The sequence below is a fragment of the Aotus nancymaae genome, unplaced genomic scaffold (assembly GCF_030222135.1).
Source record: "Aotus nancymaae isolate 86718 unplaced genomic scaffold, 86718_ANA_hifiasm-v0.15.2.pri h1tg000077l, whole genome shotgun sequence".
Classification (NCBI taxonomy): Eukaryota; Metazoa; Chordata; class Mammalia; order Primates; family Aotidae; genus Aotus; species Aotus nancymaae.
The window spans coordinates 8,861,070-8,876,492 of NW_026988492.1; the positions used below are offsets into that span (position 1 = coordinate 8,861,070).

The 15,423-nt window shown below is 44.8% G+C and overlaps 1 protein-coding gene across 1 annotated transcript in view; it reads right to left on the minus strand.

The window, feature by feature from the left end:
- GAD2 (glutamate decarboxylase 2) overlaps window positions 1–15,423 on the minus strand; it is a 98,451-nt gene that overhangs the window by 65,840 nt on the left and 17,188 nt on the right. Inside the window, exon 8 of the mRNA XM_021664983.2 lies at window positions 3,767–3,846. Coding sequence (XP_021520658.1) covers window positions 3,767–3,846 — 80 coding nt within the window. The remainder of the gene's footprint in view (window positions 1–3,766; window positions 3,847–15,423) is intronic.

The following is a 15,423-nucleotide window of genomic DNA, read 5'->3' on the forward strand; positions in this document are numbered from 1 at the left end:
CAGCCTGGGCGACAGAGCGAGATTCCATTCCCGGCCACCAAAAACAAAAAAGAGGCAATTTATTTTCTTTTCCAAATTGTGTTTGCCTCGCTCTATCCTTTTATCATTAATGCCTGTCTATTGCTAGAGCCTTCCACTGGCCTTCCTGACTGGAGATCCTCTCGCTTTTTCGCCTCCTGAAGGGCGGCTTCACTCATTACTTTAATAAGTAATTTTTACAAAATGGAAGATTCTCGTTTAGTTATAATACTTCACATCAAAATGTAAGCCACGGTGAACTGAAATTTTGTATTACCTTATCTTATTCCATTTTTATAGTATATTTAATAAAATTAAAATGCTTTTTGATTTTCAATTCTAAGAGAATGTAGTCCAAACAAATAAAGATTTACTATAACTTTGTTTTTTTGTTTTAACTAAGAACCGTGTTCCACTTTGGGAACATGTTCTTCTTTAATGAAAATTCTTTCCAGTTACCTCATTTCCAGACCTATCCAGCTTAAATCCTAACTTTAGCTCCCCTTGCCCCCCACCAAAAAAAAAATCTCCCCCACCTTCCCCCGACCCCCATTGCAAAGGTTGTTCTCTGTCAACAAACAAAACCAGGCAATATAAAAAGGTGTAAACAAGAAAGTGGTAAGCTTCTTTAACCTCATCACCCAGAGCTGAGTGTGGCAGGAAGCCCTTCTAGTGGCCTTCAGGTAACATTCCTAAGTCTGGAAATAAAGGGAAACGGGTTCCTTCAAGGGAAATTCCAGGCACTAGCTAGCCCCGAGAAGTAAACCAGCAACTTCCGAGGAAGTTAGAACCGCAGGATATTTGATTCCCTATAGAAACTAAAGATAAGGCTGGGCATGGTGGCTCACGCCTGTAATCCTAGCACTTTGGGAGGCTGAGGTGGGTGGATCACTTGAAGTCAGGAGTTTGAAACCAGCCTAGCCAAGATAGTGAAACCCTGTCCCTACTAAAAATACAAAAAAGTTTGCTGGGTGTGGTGGCAGATGCCTGTAATTCCAGCTACTCAGAGAGTGAGGCAGGAGAAATGCCTGAACCTGGGAGGCAGAGGTTGCAGTGAGCAGTGATCACACCACTGTACTCCAGCCTGGGCAACAGAGCAAGACTCCGTCTAAAACAACAACAACAAAAGCTAGAAACTAAAGGTAACATCTTAACATATATCCTTAAAGCAATAGCCGAGCAATTTAGAAGCACAGGATATTTGATTCCCTGTAGAAACTAAAGGTAACATCTTAACATATGTCCTTGGGTTGTTTTTCAGAAGCCAGGACTCCAGGACTCCTACTAAATGGATCATAGACCTCAGATGAGGGGAAACTGAGGTCTGAACTCTAACCACCTTTCTTTGTTCTGAATTTCTTCCTGAAGGGCCTGGAGGGAGGCACACCTCTGAGCCAGAGCTAGCATTCTTTTCTGCTGACCCCAAATTGTTAAACAAAGCCTTCTCCTTCTCAACCCACTGCAAATCAGAAAACCTCTGAATTCACCTATGTCCTGTAATTCCCCCCTTCAAGATATCCCACCCTTTCGGGCCAAACTGATGTGTAACCTCCATGTATTGATTTGTAATTTGCCTGTAACTTCGGCCTTCATGAAATTATCCCTGCCTTTAAAAACCCCTACCTGCACGCCATTGGGGAGGTCAAGTCTTAAGCATGAGCATTCAATTCTCCTTGCTTGGAGCCTTGCAAATAAATGTCCTCCTTCCTTCTGCTGTAACCCTCCGTGTGGATGTTTGGCCTCACTGCTGCTGGCGAACAAACCTCAGTTTGGTTCAGTAACAGAGGTAAACATGGCTGTTTTTAGAGCTTTCTTTCTTTTTTTTTTCATTTGAAATGGAGTCTTGCTTTGTTGCCCAGGCTGGAGTGCACTTTCATGATCTCGGCTCCCTGCAACCTCCATCTCCTGGGTTCAAGTGATTCTCTTGTTTCAGCCTCCTAAGTAGCTGGGACCACAGGCACACACCACCATGCCCAGCTAATTTTTGTATTTTCAGTAGAGGCAGGGTTTCACCATGTTGGCCAGGCTGGTCTTGAACTCCTGACCTCAAGTGATCTGCCTGCCTCAGCCTCTCAAAGTATTAGGATTACAGGCGTGAGCCACTGTGCCCAGCTGGATTTTTAGAGCTTTCTGAATTCCATATAAACAATGGTATTTGTCATGGCTGCCTCTTCCCCATGCCTCTGCTAAGGCTTGGCTTCTAGAGCCCTGCAAGGCACTCGTTCCTCCTTCTGTGGTTTGTCAGAGGCATGTGAAGCAGAGCAACTCCATCTTGAATAGGGGCTGGGGAAACTGAGGCTGAGACTTACTGGGCTGCATTCCCAGACAGTGAAGGCATTCTAAGTCACAGGATGAGATAGGAGGTCAGCACAAGAGACAGGTCATAAAGACCTTGCCAAAACCCACCAAACCCAAGATGGCCATGAGAGTGACTTCTGGTCATCCTCCTCACTGCTACACTCTCACCAGCACCACGACGGTTTAGAACGTCATGACAATGTCAGGAAGTTACCCTATACTGTCTAAAATGGGGAGATATGAATAATCCACCCCTCGTTTATCGTCAAGAAATAACCATAAAAATGGGCAACCAGCAGCCTCCAGGCTGCCCTGTGTATGGGCTAGCCGTTCTTTTATTCCTTTACTTTCCTAATAAACTCACTTTCACTTTATTCTCTGGACTCGCCCTGAATTCCTTCTTGTGCGAGATCCAAGAACACTGTCTTGGGGTCTGTATTGGGACCCTTTCCTGTAACGGCTTTGCTGCTGGTATTTGATCTTCTGCACCTGCCCTCGCCTCTCCCTCCACTTATCCAACTCACTTCTAATTTCAAAAATCCAGCTCAATTCCTGCCTGTTGCATGATGCTTTCTATGTCTTCTCAATGTTCAAATGTACACTTTGTGCCATGCAGTTCAACCATGTAACCATCTCCTGACAAGTGCCTCTTCCCACCTGGCTCACATCCTGCAGGGAACCAGGACCACCATATTATGCTTTTCTAGAGCCTGGAGACATGGTGGGCAATCAGTACACATCTGACTAATAAATACCAATAAATAAATGGCTAATGGATGGCTTCCTTTAAATTTAGTGAAAATTCTTACTCAAACTTTAGAGACTGAATCTAATTTTTAGTAGGTTTCAGGCCTATAGGTCGGTGCTACTTTATGTGGACATCCTCAAAGTGCTTTTAAATCTCCCCCACAAAACACCACTCTGAATCCCAGAGTGCCTATGAAGTTCGGGTGTCAATTAAGACAGAGATTTTTCCTGAGTCCTTTGGTTCCAGTTGTTGAGTTGCTGGTGCATTATTTACCTCCTGCTCCCTAAACTGCACCCCCTCCTGTAATCACCCCATCAAGCTTACACAATCTACGGTGCCCAAAGTGATGACACCTCCACAAATCAGTGCTCAAATTGCCTGCTGTTGCTAACGTGCCTAGGTGATGAATGTCCTTCTGCACTTTCTTGGTGTTGAATATTCTGATTGATTTAACAAAGGTTTAGATTGAGTCAAGGGCTGAATCTCCCTTGACTCCTTGACATGGAAGACTCCATGGCGTCAAGGAACCACATCTGAGCACTAGAAGCAGGAGCCCACGTTAAAAAGAAACAAAGAGTGGCAAAGGCTGGGAGGGAGGCCGACTTGCTGCCCCATGGTCCTCTCCTATTTTCAGGCCGAAAGGCACTACTTGTGTGGAATTAGCAAACTGCTAACCAACAAGAGTTAGAGATGCATTCTCACCTCTCATCACATTTAATCAGAATCACGCTGTCTGTTCCAATCCCTAAGGCTGCAGCTCCCTTCTTGAGAGAAAAATGACTCTGTAAGAAAAATACATATATTTGCAATTAGTTCCATATAAAGACAAGATCCATTCCATTGACTGTTTGTTTTCTGTTTTCCTTTTCTCCTTTGATTTCTAGTCTTCCTCCAAAGCCTGGGCTGCTGAGAGAAGATGGCATCCTTCACTTGTGCTTTTTAAAAAACTGTAGTGAAACAAACATAACTTAAATACCACCTAAATCATTTTTATTTAATTATTTTTTATTTTTATTTTAAGTTCCAGGGTACATGTGCAGGTTTGTTACATAGGTAAACATGTGCCATGGTGGTTTGCTGTACCTACCAACCCATCACATAGGTATTAAGCCCAGCATGCGTTAGCTATTTTTCCTAATGCTCTCCCCACCCACCCTGCCCCTCAACTGGCCCCACTCTGTGTTAGTAACTTTTTTTTTTTGAGATGGAGTTTTGCTCTTGTCGCCCAGGCTGGAGTGCAATGGTACAATCTTGGCTCACTGCAACCCTCACTCCCAGATTCAAGTAATTCTCCTGCCCCAGCCTCCCGAGTAGCTGGGATTACAGGTGCCTGACACTATGCCTGGCTTAGTTTTCGGTATTTTTGGTAGAGATGGGGTTTCACCATGTTGGCCAGACTGGTCTCACACTCCTGACCTCAGGTGATCCGCCCACGTCACCCTCCCAAAGTGGTGGGATTACAGGCACGAGCCACCATGCCCAGCCTTATCAACCATTTTTAAGTCTACATTTCAGTGACTTTAAGGATATTCAGTGTTATGCAAACCATCACCTGCATCCATCTTCAGAACTCTTTTCATCTGGCAAAACTAGAACTCCATACCCGTTAAACATTCTCCTCACCCCAGCACCTGAAAACCACCATTTCATTTTCTGTCTCTGAATTTGACTACTCTAGGTACCCCATGTAAGTGGAACTCACAGTATTTGACTTTTTGTGACTGGCTTATTTCACTTAGTATAATGTCCTCAAGGCTCATCCATGTTGTAGCATGAGTTTTTAAGGCGGAATGACATTTTATTGCATGTACATACCACATTTATAGACACAGGTTGCTTCTACCTTGCGGCTGTTGTGAATAAGCTACTGTGACACATGGGGGTACAGCCGCCCCTTCCAGACTCTGCTTTCAATTGCTTTGAGTAGCTACCTAGAAGTGGACGTGCTGGATCATACAGCACTTCTATTTTTAACTTTTTGAGGAACATCCATACAGTGTTCCGCCGTGGCTGTGCCGTTTTACATTCCCGCTCTTGGCGCACAAGGTTTCTGATTTCTCCACATCCTCACCAACAATCGTAATTTTCTGTTTTTTGATAATAGTCATCCTAATGAATGAGAGATGGCAACTCATTAAGCTTCGGATTTGCATTTCCCTAATGACCAGTGATGTTGAACATCTTGTGCTTAGCATCATGTGCTTAGGGGCCATTTGTACTTCTTCTCTGGAGAAATGTCTATTTAAGTCCTCTGCCCATTTTTGAATGGGGTTATTTATTTTTTGTTCCTGTAGGGATTTTTGAGGGATGTTGGAAAGACGCTGGAAATTGTAAATGGATTCGATAACTCAACACACAGTAACTACAAGCCTAATTTTAAATACAAGGCATAAGAATACATCAACCACCTCCAGCAGCTATGTATTGTATTGCTTATTCGTTACCGAGAAGTTACACTCAGTTTCTCCCAAGCGACGCCAAATCTAGCACTCTTTATCCCAGAGTTGCTGCAGGGGCTATTTGTTGCAGAGGCAACTGCCAAGCCTGAGTCAGTCTTTAAAAAAGAGGCATCAATTACTGGCTGGGGCAGAATGACTTGTCTGTGTGTACAGAGCAGGCCACACTGCCAACCTCCCACTGAAGTCTTTGTGCCTTTGGTTATGATTCCGGGTAGGACTGCGTGTCTCAATGGTTGTAATCACTGTGCCATTTGATTGCTGAGAAAGGCTAACCTAAGCCCAGCTGTACTGCATCTGCCCATCAGCCTCTTACTATTAACTACAGATCATTAAGCTGTCCGAAAGGAGAGCTGCTTCCTCAATTTACATCTCCAAAGGGCTGCTGACTAGAATTTTAAGTTACGGATCCACAGAGGGACCTCTCTCTTTGAATACCCACTTTTGTACTCATCTGAATTCTCAAACACACAGCATGGAAACTCTTAACACATATTTTTAGGGGGTATGTCTCATCACCAAGAAATCACATTTCTAACAGCAGCAAAGAATGATGACCAATCAAAGAGCTGTGGAGTTTGACAAGCCCAGTGCAGCTAGAAGCAATGAGAAAGGGCCATTAGCCTCATTTTCCAACCTCAGAATGAGAAAGTGGACAGTCATTACGGAGACACCTGGAAACTAGAGGAGAAAGCTTAATTAGATCAAGGTTTGTAAAGATACATGACCTCCCCCACCAAAAAAAAAAAAAGAAAAAAATGTTCTTTTTTGTGCATTTAGCAGAGCCCTGGGCGACCCTGAAGAGAAGGAGCTCAGAGGCAAGCTAAGTCTATTACAGACAGAGGGAACAGAACAGAACAGCCAGCTGCCCCGACTAAGCAAGCCAGGCAAGCCACTCAAATTACTCCCCTCTGTGAATGAGCTCTTAAGCACTAAACTGCAAAAGGGCGAACTGGAGATAAGTAAGAGATCTGGTGCACCTGGTCAATGGGAGGACATATTCTTGTCTGGTCTTTAATGAGAAAGAATAGGGGTTCTTAAATGAGGAGCAATTACCCAGGATAATTGATCATGGCACCAAATGCTGCAAATTTAAAGAAAAACACGTGCCCAAATAGAAAGCTTAAAGACAGGGAACAAAGGTGAGATGAGGCATGAAAAAGAAAATTAGGTAGCAAACATCGAGTCTGTTTATATTTTGAGGAAAGGGAGCAGAGAAATAGCTTAATGTTGTTCACAAATAGCAAGGGACCCATGGAGAGGAAGAAACTTGAGAGGAAAAAGCAATCTACCTAATGAGGGAGAAACAGTGAAGGTAGCTTAAATGGCATGTCTCTCTGGGCTGGCAAGACAACATGTGGACAGTCATTTTTATTCCTTAGCACCACGTTGAATGCAACTACTTGTTGATGAACCAGAGGAGAACAGTGTCTGAAGAGCAACTGCCTGGATGCTGAGAAGGCTGGAAAGCAGGTGTCTAGAGAGAACCTAGAGGGTGTCTGGCCATGAGCAGAAGGCATTAGGGATATGTGACGTGGGTGGCCTTCAGGTAAAGGGCTGTGCCTGGGCTGGGATTGGGGGATCAGCTGCTCTGGAGCACATCAGGCTGGAGAGGGCGGCACCCTATTCCACCTAGCCCTAGATGGGAGGGTGAGGCATGAGCTCTTTTACTCTTTAATGGCTTCAGAAGACAAAATTCTGAACAAAACTTGAAAGCTACAGGAATTCAAATTTGTCCCCAAATAATCAAGACTCTTGTAATAATCAGTCATTCTTCAATAGAATGGGGAATAAGCCAATGAGAACACCCTCCTCCCCTCCCTGGATTTGGGATAGATTACAGTAGAGGCTTGATAATAGAATCCAGTGCTTATTTAGGACTAAATCATATTTCTATTTAAGGGCCACAGATATTAAAACTCATGTAACTTTTATTTTCTACTAAATGAAAAATTCAAAGTTGATGAAGAGTGATTTCTCTCTCTCTCTCTCTCTCTCTCTCTCTGAGATGGAGTCTTGCTCTGTTGGCCAGGCTGGAGTGCAGCAGCTTGATCTCAGCTCACTGCAACCACGGTCCCCTGGATTTAAGCGATTCCCCTGCCTCAGCCTCCTGAGTAGCTGGGATTATAGGTGTACACCACCATGCCTGGCTAATTTTCATATTTTTAGTAGAGACAGAGTTTCACCATGTTGGCAAGGCTGTTCTTGAACCCCTGACCTCAAGTGATCTGCCCACCTCAGCCTCCCAAGGAAGAGTAATTTCTCTATTAAAAATACACATGTGGCTGGGCGTGGTGGCTCACGCCTGTAACCCCAGCACTTTGGAAGGCCGAGGCAGGTGGATCATGAGGTCAGGAGATTGAGACCATCCTGGCTGACACGGTAAAACCATGTTTTTACTAAAAATACAAAAAATTAGCTGGGCGTGGTGGCAAGCATCCGTAGTCACAGCTACTTGGGAGGCTGAGGCAGGAGACTCATTTCAACCTGAGAGGTGGAGGTTGCAGTGAGCCGAGATTGTGCCACTCACTGCACTCCAGCCTGGGCGACAAGAGCAAGACTCCACCTCAAAAAAGAAAAAAGAAAAAAAATACATATATACACATATATATATACATACATATATATAGGGGTGTGTGTGTGTGTGTGTGTGTGTGTAAATGTAAGCCAGACACAGGTTACATGCACAAATAAATAAGGGATTTTATAATTATAAGTACTTGTAATTAAAAAAATAAGCAGGCTTTCTGGGTTTGAGTGGGATGAGATTATCCAGCGTAATAGTGAGTGAGAAGGAGCGCATCAGGCTGGAGAGGGCAGTGCCCCATCCCACCTAGCCCTAGACCGGAGGGTGCAGAACGAGCTCCTTCACTCTTTAATGGGGACAGTAAATCTAATCCCTTTAGGGATGGTGGGAGAATAAGGTGAGTGGTAGAAAACTCTGAGACAAACTAATTTAGAATCTTGTCATGTCAGTTTCTCTTCCTCTATTAGAATTGAGATAAGAAATCTGGAAAGCTGTATCAATTCTTTAAAGCCATTGCTAGTTGCATCCAAATATTTAACTGAGACTGAGATTCGACTGCCTAACAGATCACAGGGTTTCAGGGACAAGCCTCTGCTGGGCCTGGAGGACACAGATTATTAGTACAGTCCTCAGTGCCTGGATACCTCCCCTACGTCATTTTCTGTCTTCGTTCCCCTCGCTCTGTCTACCTGGTACGTTGGCCTTCCTTATCTTCTCTGAGCTTGCTAAACTTGTTCATGCCTCTGGGTCTTTGTACTTATAATTCATTTTCCCGGAAAATCTTCCTTCAGATACTTATATGGTTTCCTCCCTCATTCAATGTGGGTCTCTGCTCACATATCACCTCCACACAGAGATATTTTCATGACCATCCTATAAAATAGCTGACCTAATCCCTAATCTCATCACCACATGACATTATTGCAAATACTTATTTACTCTGTGTCCACTACGAGAACATAGGAGGCTGCATGAGGGCGAAGACTTTGTCACAGAGTATAGTTGACAAATATTTGTTGAATTTGTTGACCACATAATCAGAGAACAAGTCCAGATAAATGTCACTATTTATTGCCGTAACTGTCTGGCCATAAATCCCAATGTTTACATGTGACTCTGATGGTCGGAGCCAGACCATGGTGGACTCCGTGGACCCCAATGCCTTGAATATAAGGCCCATTCTGAAAGTAAGTCCAGGGGTCTTCCTGGCACCTGTACCAGAAGGCCTAAGATGGGGTCCTGCCCAAACTGGAGGCAACTGTGGGGTCCTCCTAACCAGGCCAGCTGCTCAGGGGAGGAAAGAAGAAACACAGACTTCAAATAAAGAGAAAGGACACATTGGCTGGGAAATCTTAGCTCTTAACTCTTCTGACATCCTATCAAGCATTCTACCGTCCAGCTCTGAGATCCATCACTGATCAATTGTCCTCAGCCTTGATTCTTTTGTACCAACACCCTTCATGGGTGGAATTAGTGGATATGTGGGGAGGAACAATGAACAGAAGTGAATGGGAATCTTATACATCGTCCCCAACAAGCAGATCTCAAAGCCCAGCCTATCAATGAGCTGGAATCTCCCTCTTTGACCCTTCCTCATGCTTCATGGTCCCCCCAGTCTTTCAGCAATTGCAGTTCTAACCTTATTCCCTTGCCCTCCTCCTTCACACCCCTCTGACACCTCCATTCGCTTGCTCCTATACAATACACCCTAAGATTTGAGGGAAATGATAGTTAGAGCTGCCTTAGAAAGACTGATTGTCTCTGTCCTTACTTCTGCTTGCCAACTGGCCTGAAAGAACAGCCTCTTGCTAAAGCACTGGATTTACAAAGAAGCTTGTGCTCTGGAAGATCACCTCATTGGTTTCTAATTATTATGATCTGGAGGGGAGGTGACCACCCAGACACATTTCAGACACATTTTTAGAGACTCTGTGTGACTCACAGGTGACGTGGATCTGTACACAGGCACGTCTGTGAAGCTGCTATCTTATTCATCACATTCAGTTCTGACTAGTAGATCAAGGTGGCCCCACTGTGAGCTTGTACCCTAAATAGGTGTTGAATGAAAGGAATGATGTGTACCAGATCAGTTTAAATGAAAAGAGATCCAAGAATGATCTTCAGTGACAAATGTAAACATCAGTACTGAGTATGTCTTCAGTCATTTTGATCTCTGTGGACAACAGTGATTTCCATGATATGTGGCTCACGAAGAGTGAATGAAAGTGTGTAATGGAAAGAGGTGACGTGAGGCACAATGATGAGGGTTTGACACCTGCTTCTAGTTAGGCAAATTACTTTCTCACGCTGAGCCATGGTTTGTTCAGGTGCAATGACGAAGCTTCTCTTGGCAGAACTGATGAGAGCAGTGTAGCTGTGGCACGTGAGACATCTTACATATCATTTTTTGGGCTATTCCCCAAAAGGGTAGCCCTTCCTACTTCCTATCCTACCATCCTCCTACCTAATGTGATACTGTCCTCAGGTCTCCCTCCTCACCTTGAGTGGCATTTTGAAATTTTCAAACAAAATTCATGTCAATTCACTCTTTCTTCTCTCTCTCACTCTCTCTCTCTCGCTCTGTGTGTGTGTGTGCACGTACATGTGTGTGTGTGTGTGTTTGAGACGGAGTCTTGCCTTATCACCCTTGAGTGCAGTGGCATGATCTCAGCTCACTGCTACCTTCACATCCTCGGTTCAAGCAATTCTCCTGCCTCAGCCTCCCAAGTAGCTGGGATTATAGGTGCCACCACCATGACTGACTAATTTTTGTATTTTTAGTAAAGACAGAGTCTCATCATGTTGGCCAGGCTGGTCTTGAACCCCTGACCTCAGGTGATCCACCTACTTCAGCCTCCCAAATTGCTGGGATTACAGGCGTGAGCCACCATGCTCAAATAACTCACTTTATTTCTTAAAATAAATATATACCATATGGAGTACGTAGGGAAATCCCAATATTATACAAGTAGCATCTAGACTCTCCCAAGGCCATGGATCCTTGAGTGGATCTGGCACTTTGGGGGCAAGGGCACATCCCTCTTAAGGAAATCACTGTCCTCAACTCCACTCTCCCTGCTGCCTCTGTCTCCCCTCCTGGGTGGGCTCAGCTCCTGTAATGACAGTGTCATCTGTGAGGGGCTCACCGAGAGCCACGCGCAGTGCAGTACCCTTCCCACGTATCATCTTGCTTCATCCTCCCCACAACTGCAGGAGCCGGGTAACATCATCCCCATTTTACAGATGAAGAGGAGATAAAGGGACACGCCATGGGAGGTGGCAGAGCAGGGCCTGTTACCATTTCATCAATTCCAAAGTTCATGGGCTTTATCACTAACCTGGAGAACAATAAGTCTGTCCAGTCACTTTTGACCTGGCACTAGGAACAAGGGAACATCTGTCACCTGGTGTGGATGGATCTCAGGGGCCCCTTCCCCTCGCTTTCTCTCCCAGCGCCAAGGACGCTCCCTGAAAGCAGGCACTGGGTATGTTCTGCCCACTGCTCTCTCCCCCGTGCCAGAAGCAATGCCTGGTGCCTGCAGCACTAAAGGAAGAAAGGAAGGAATAAAGGGAGCATCTCTCTGCACAGTGGCTGGCTTGTGCCTCACCGCCTCATGCCTTTGCCTCCGATTGCAATGGGAATATCCCCAGGAGAGGCAATGGGGAGGTCTCACTTATCGCTTACATCTCAGTATGGCTTTCGGGCTCTTTCCTGAGAGGAGGTTTGGATGGGACTGGGTAGAGGAGAAAATACCATGCGAGTGATGAGGGCCCTGAGGTGAGAAGGAAGTAGGAATGCAGCAGTGGAGCAGGGGTGCTGAAGGTAAATGGGTCTAGCTCACAATTTCACTCACTGTCAGTTCTGCCTAAGGGGGAGCAATACATTTTCTGGAAGTCATGTTTCTAAATTGCCCAAACAGCTCTGTTTCCAAACAGGTAACCATTTAAAATTTTTTTTTAAAGATCTATTTTTGAAATTAAAAACCTCTCCAATAATGATATGTGAAGTCATCTCTCTCGGTGGGCACAGTGGCTCATACCTATAATCCTGGCACTTTGGGAGGCTGAGGCGGGTGGGTCACTTAGGTTAGGAGTTTGAGCCCAGCCTGGTCAACATGGTGAAACCCCATCTCTACTAAAAATACAAAAATTAGCCAGGTGTGGTGGCGGGTGCCTGTAATTCCAGCTACTGGGGAGGCTGAGGCAGGAGCATTGCTTGAACCTGGGAGGCGGAGGTTGCAGTGAGTTGAGATTGCACCATTGCACTCCAGCCTGGGCAACAAGAACAAGACTCCATCTCAAAAATAAATAAATAAATAAATAAATAAAAGAAAGAAAAAATAAAAAGAAAGTCATCTTTCTGAAGATGTGGTGACTCAAGCCTGTAGGTTCAGCTACTTGGGAGGCTGAGACAAAAGGATCATTTGAGCCCAGGAGTTTGAAGCTGCAGTGAGCCATGATCATGCCACTGCACTCCAGCCTGGGTAACAGAGTGAAGTCCTGTCTCTAAAATAAAATAATAAACTAAACTAAAATAAAGCAATTTTGAGAAATACCTCACCACAGAAGTGGGCCAAGGTCACAAGGGGCCTTGGCAGAACATTGGCAACTGGTTCCGGGAGACGTGGGCATGAGCCAGGCTTGGAGTGTGAAATGGGGAGTGAGTTAGTTATGGTGATTTGCCCAAAGATCCGGTGTCTGTTATGATTATGAAGAACATTTTTCCTAGATGAGGTTATGCTGTTTCATGGAAGCTATTTCAGGAAGAGCTTGTGCCACACGAGAAATAAGAGGAATTTGGGATTGAGCTCATGGTTTAGGCTTTCAAAGAATTCAGAACAGGAGATGTGAATTATTGAGCTGGGATCTTAGCTCCCCTCTGAACCTACTTTCAAGAGAGACCCTAAAACTCATTGAGTTAATTTTTGCTAAGCCTTTGTATGGCTGAAGATCTGGGGCAGGGGTTGAGATTCCAGTAAAGGATGTGTTAAACCAAAGCATGTTTAAGGTTGCTTTCACTTCTGAGATGTTGGGATTCTGTATTTTAGAGAAAAGTAATCTTGGAACTCTTAAATGCTTGCCGCAGAAATACTAGTTGTTTAATTTAGTCTTATTCAGGTTTTGCAAGAAAACAGTTGATTCAAACAACCAGAAAAACTGAGTAGCTCATCTTCCTCATGAGCTAAGTAAAGTTCTAGTCTGCATTGGTGTCTAGAAAAGAGGTGGGTAGCTTTGGTGGGGTGCAACAGAGAGAGAGTGAAGGGTCACTTAGAAAACAAAATGACCTTTCCCTTCATGAATATTTGAAAGTTTCTGGTTGGATGCAGAAGACCACAGAGTCTCTCCATGTTGATTCCATCTCTACGGCTCTAAACATGCCAAGTTATAAACTCAGTGCCAGATTAGAAGGGACCAGTAGTGTGACCTGGTTCAGTAGATCAGGAAATTATATTAGCACAGGAATAACTAACATGGGGCCAGGTGTGGTGGCTCATGCCTGTAATCCCAGCACTTTAGAAGGCCAAGGCAGGTGGATCACCTGAGGTCAGGGGTTCGAGACCAGCCTGGACAACATAGTGAAGCTGTCTCTACTAAAAATACAAAAAGTTAGCTTGGTGTGGTGGTGTGCACCTGTAGTCCCAGCTACTCAGGAGACTGAGGCAGGAGACTCACTTGAACCCGGGAGGCAGAGGTTGCAGTGAGCTGAGATGGCCACTGTACTCCAGCCTGGGTGACAGAGAGAAAAATCCATGTCAAAATAAAAAAATAAAATAAAGTAAGATAAGATAAATGGGAGTTGAGAAAGGGTGGTACAAATGAATTTAGAGCAGCTAGACAGAGAGAAGTGTTCAGGGCATTTAAGCCAGTAGTTGAAAGAGCAGTGTTGGGCTGGGCACTATGCTAACCTCTTCAGTGGTGGTGTCTGATTGAACCCTCCCAACAATCCTATCAGAGGAGCCTTAGTATGACTTTCCCAGGTCAGAAAATGGAGGCATAGCAAGATGAAGTGGCTTGTCCAGTGTCACGCAGCTAGTGCATGATAAAGCCAAATATTTCAGCCTTGTTTCTCTGATTCCAGAGCCTATCCTTAGACGACACATCAAAGGAATTAATTTTCAATTCAATAAAATACACTGAATACAAAAAATGTTTAAAAAGAGTAGTGTTGGTATCATTGAGAAGCTAAGCCTTCACATCTGGCTCTGCCATTGACTGGCTGTAAACGCCCTAGACAAGGCATCTCCCACCTCTGGAATTTGGTGTCTTCATCGGTGAAACAAGCGTTTTCTGTTTTGTTTTGTTTTGATTCGTTTCCGGAGTCTTACTCACTCTGTCGCCGAGGGTGGAGTGCAATGGCGCAATCTGGGCTCATGGTAACCTCTGCTTCCCAGGTTCCAGTGATTCTCCTACCTCAGCCTCCCGAGTAGCTGGGATTACAGGTGCTCACCACCATGCCTGGCTAATTTTTGTATTTTTAGTACAGACGGAGTTTCACCATGTTGGCTAGGCTGGTCTCAAATGCCTGACCTCAAGTGATCCACCTGCCTCGGCCTCCCAATGTGCTGGGATTACAGGCATGAGCCACCCAGCCCGGCTGAGATTGTTGTTTTTTAAAGTTGGCTGATATTTATGCAGAGCTCCCTGTGTCCCAGGCACTGAGGCATGAGTTTTACAAGGTTCTCATTTGATTTTCCAGTAGTCTTGAGCCTTGGAAGCCTCTCAAAGTGCGTGAAGAGAGAACACCCGAAGCAGCATCTGTCTTAACCCCTGGCTTCCCTCTCCTCACTGAGTCAACACAGCAGCCCCTCCATCACCTTTCTCCCTGTCAGCCAAGCCACTGAGGAAAGAAGCCTCCATGCCAGGATTGATGCTGTCTAGCCAGAGAAAAGGCATTTGAGAAATGACTTGGTAATTTTCTTTCTTCTGCCTCTGGAGTTCTATTTCTGGAGCTGGTGGAGACAGTGTGATTGTAAAATCTGAAAAGACCAAGGGAGTATGTGGCCTGGCCTGAAGCCAGAAGGAAGCTACACTAAATGATGAGTTGAAAATAATATCTGAAGTCTAGAGCCCAGAAGGAACTAGTTGGGGATCACGTTACCTCTTAACCTGCAGCTTGAAAGGCAGGGCTCACTTTTAAGAGTTCACCTGTCCAGGATGGTTAAGGTCAAGTGTTCAAGCAGACACAGTGGCTTTAAATGATCTCTGAAAACCCCCTCCAGCCCAGCCTTATGAGATGATGAGAATGTTTTTGGTAGAAAGAGAGAGTCACAAATTAGCATTGGTTTCACATTAAGAAAATAGCTCCTGGTGGAAATTTGATCAGGGAAGATATAAGATGTTAAGTCAGTTGATGAGCTGCTGTATACAAAGCTCTG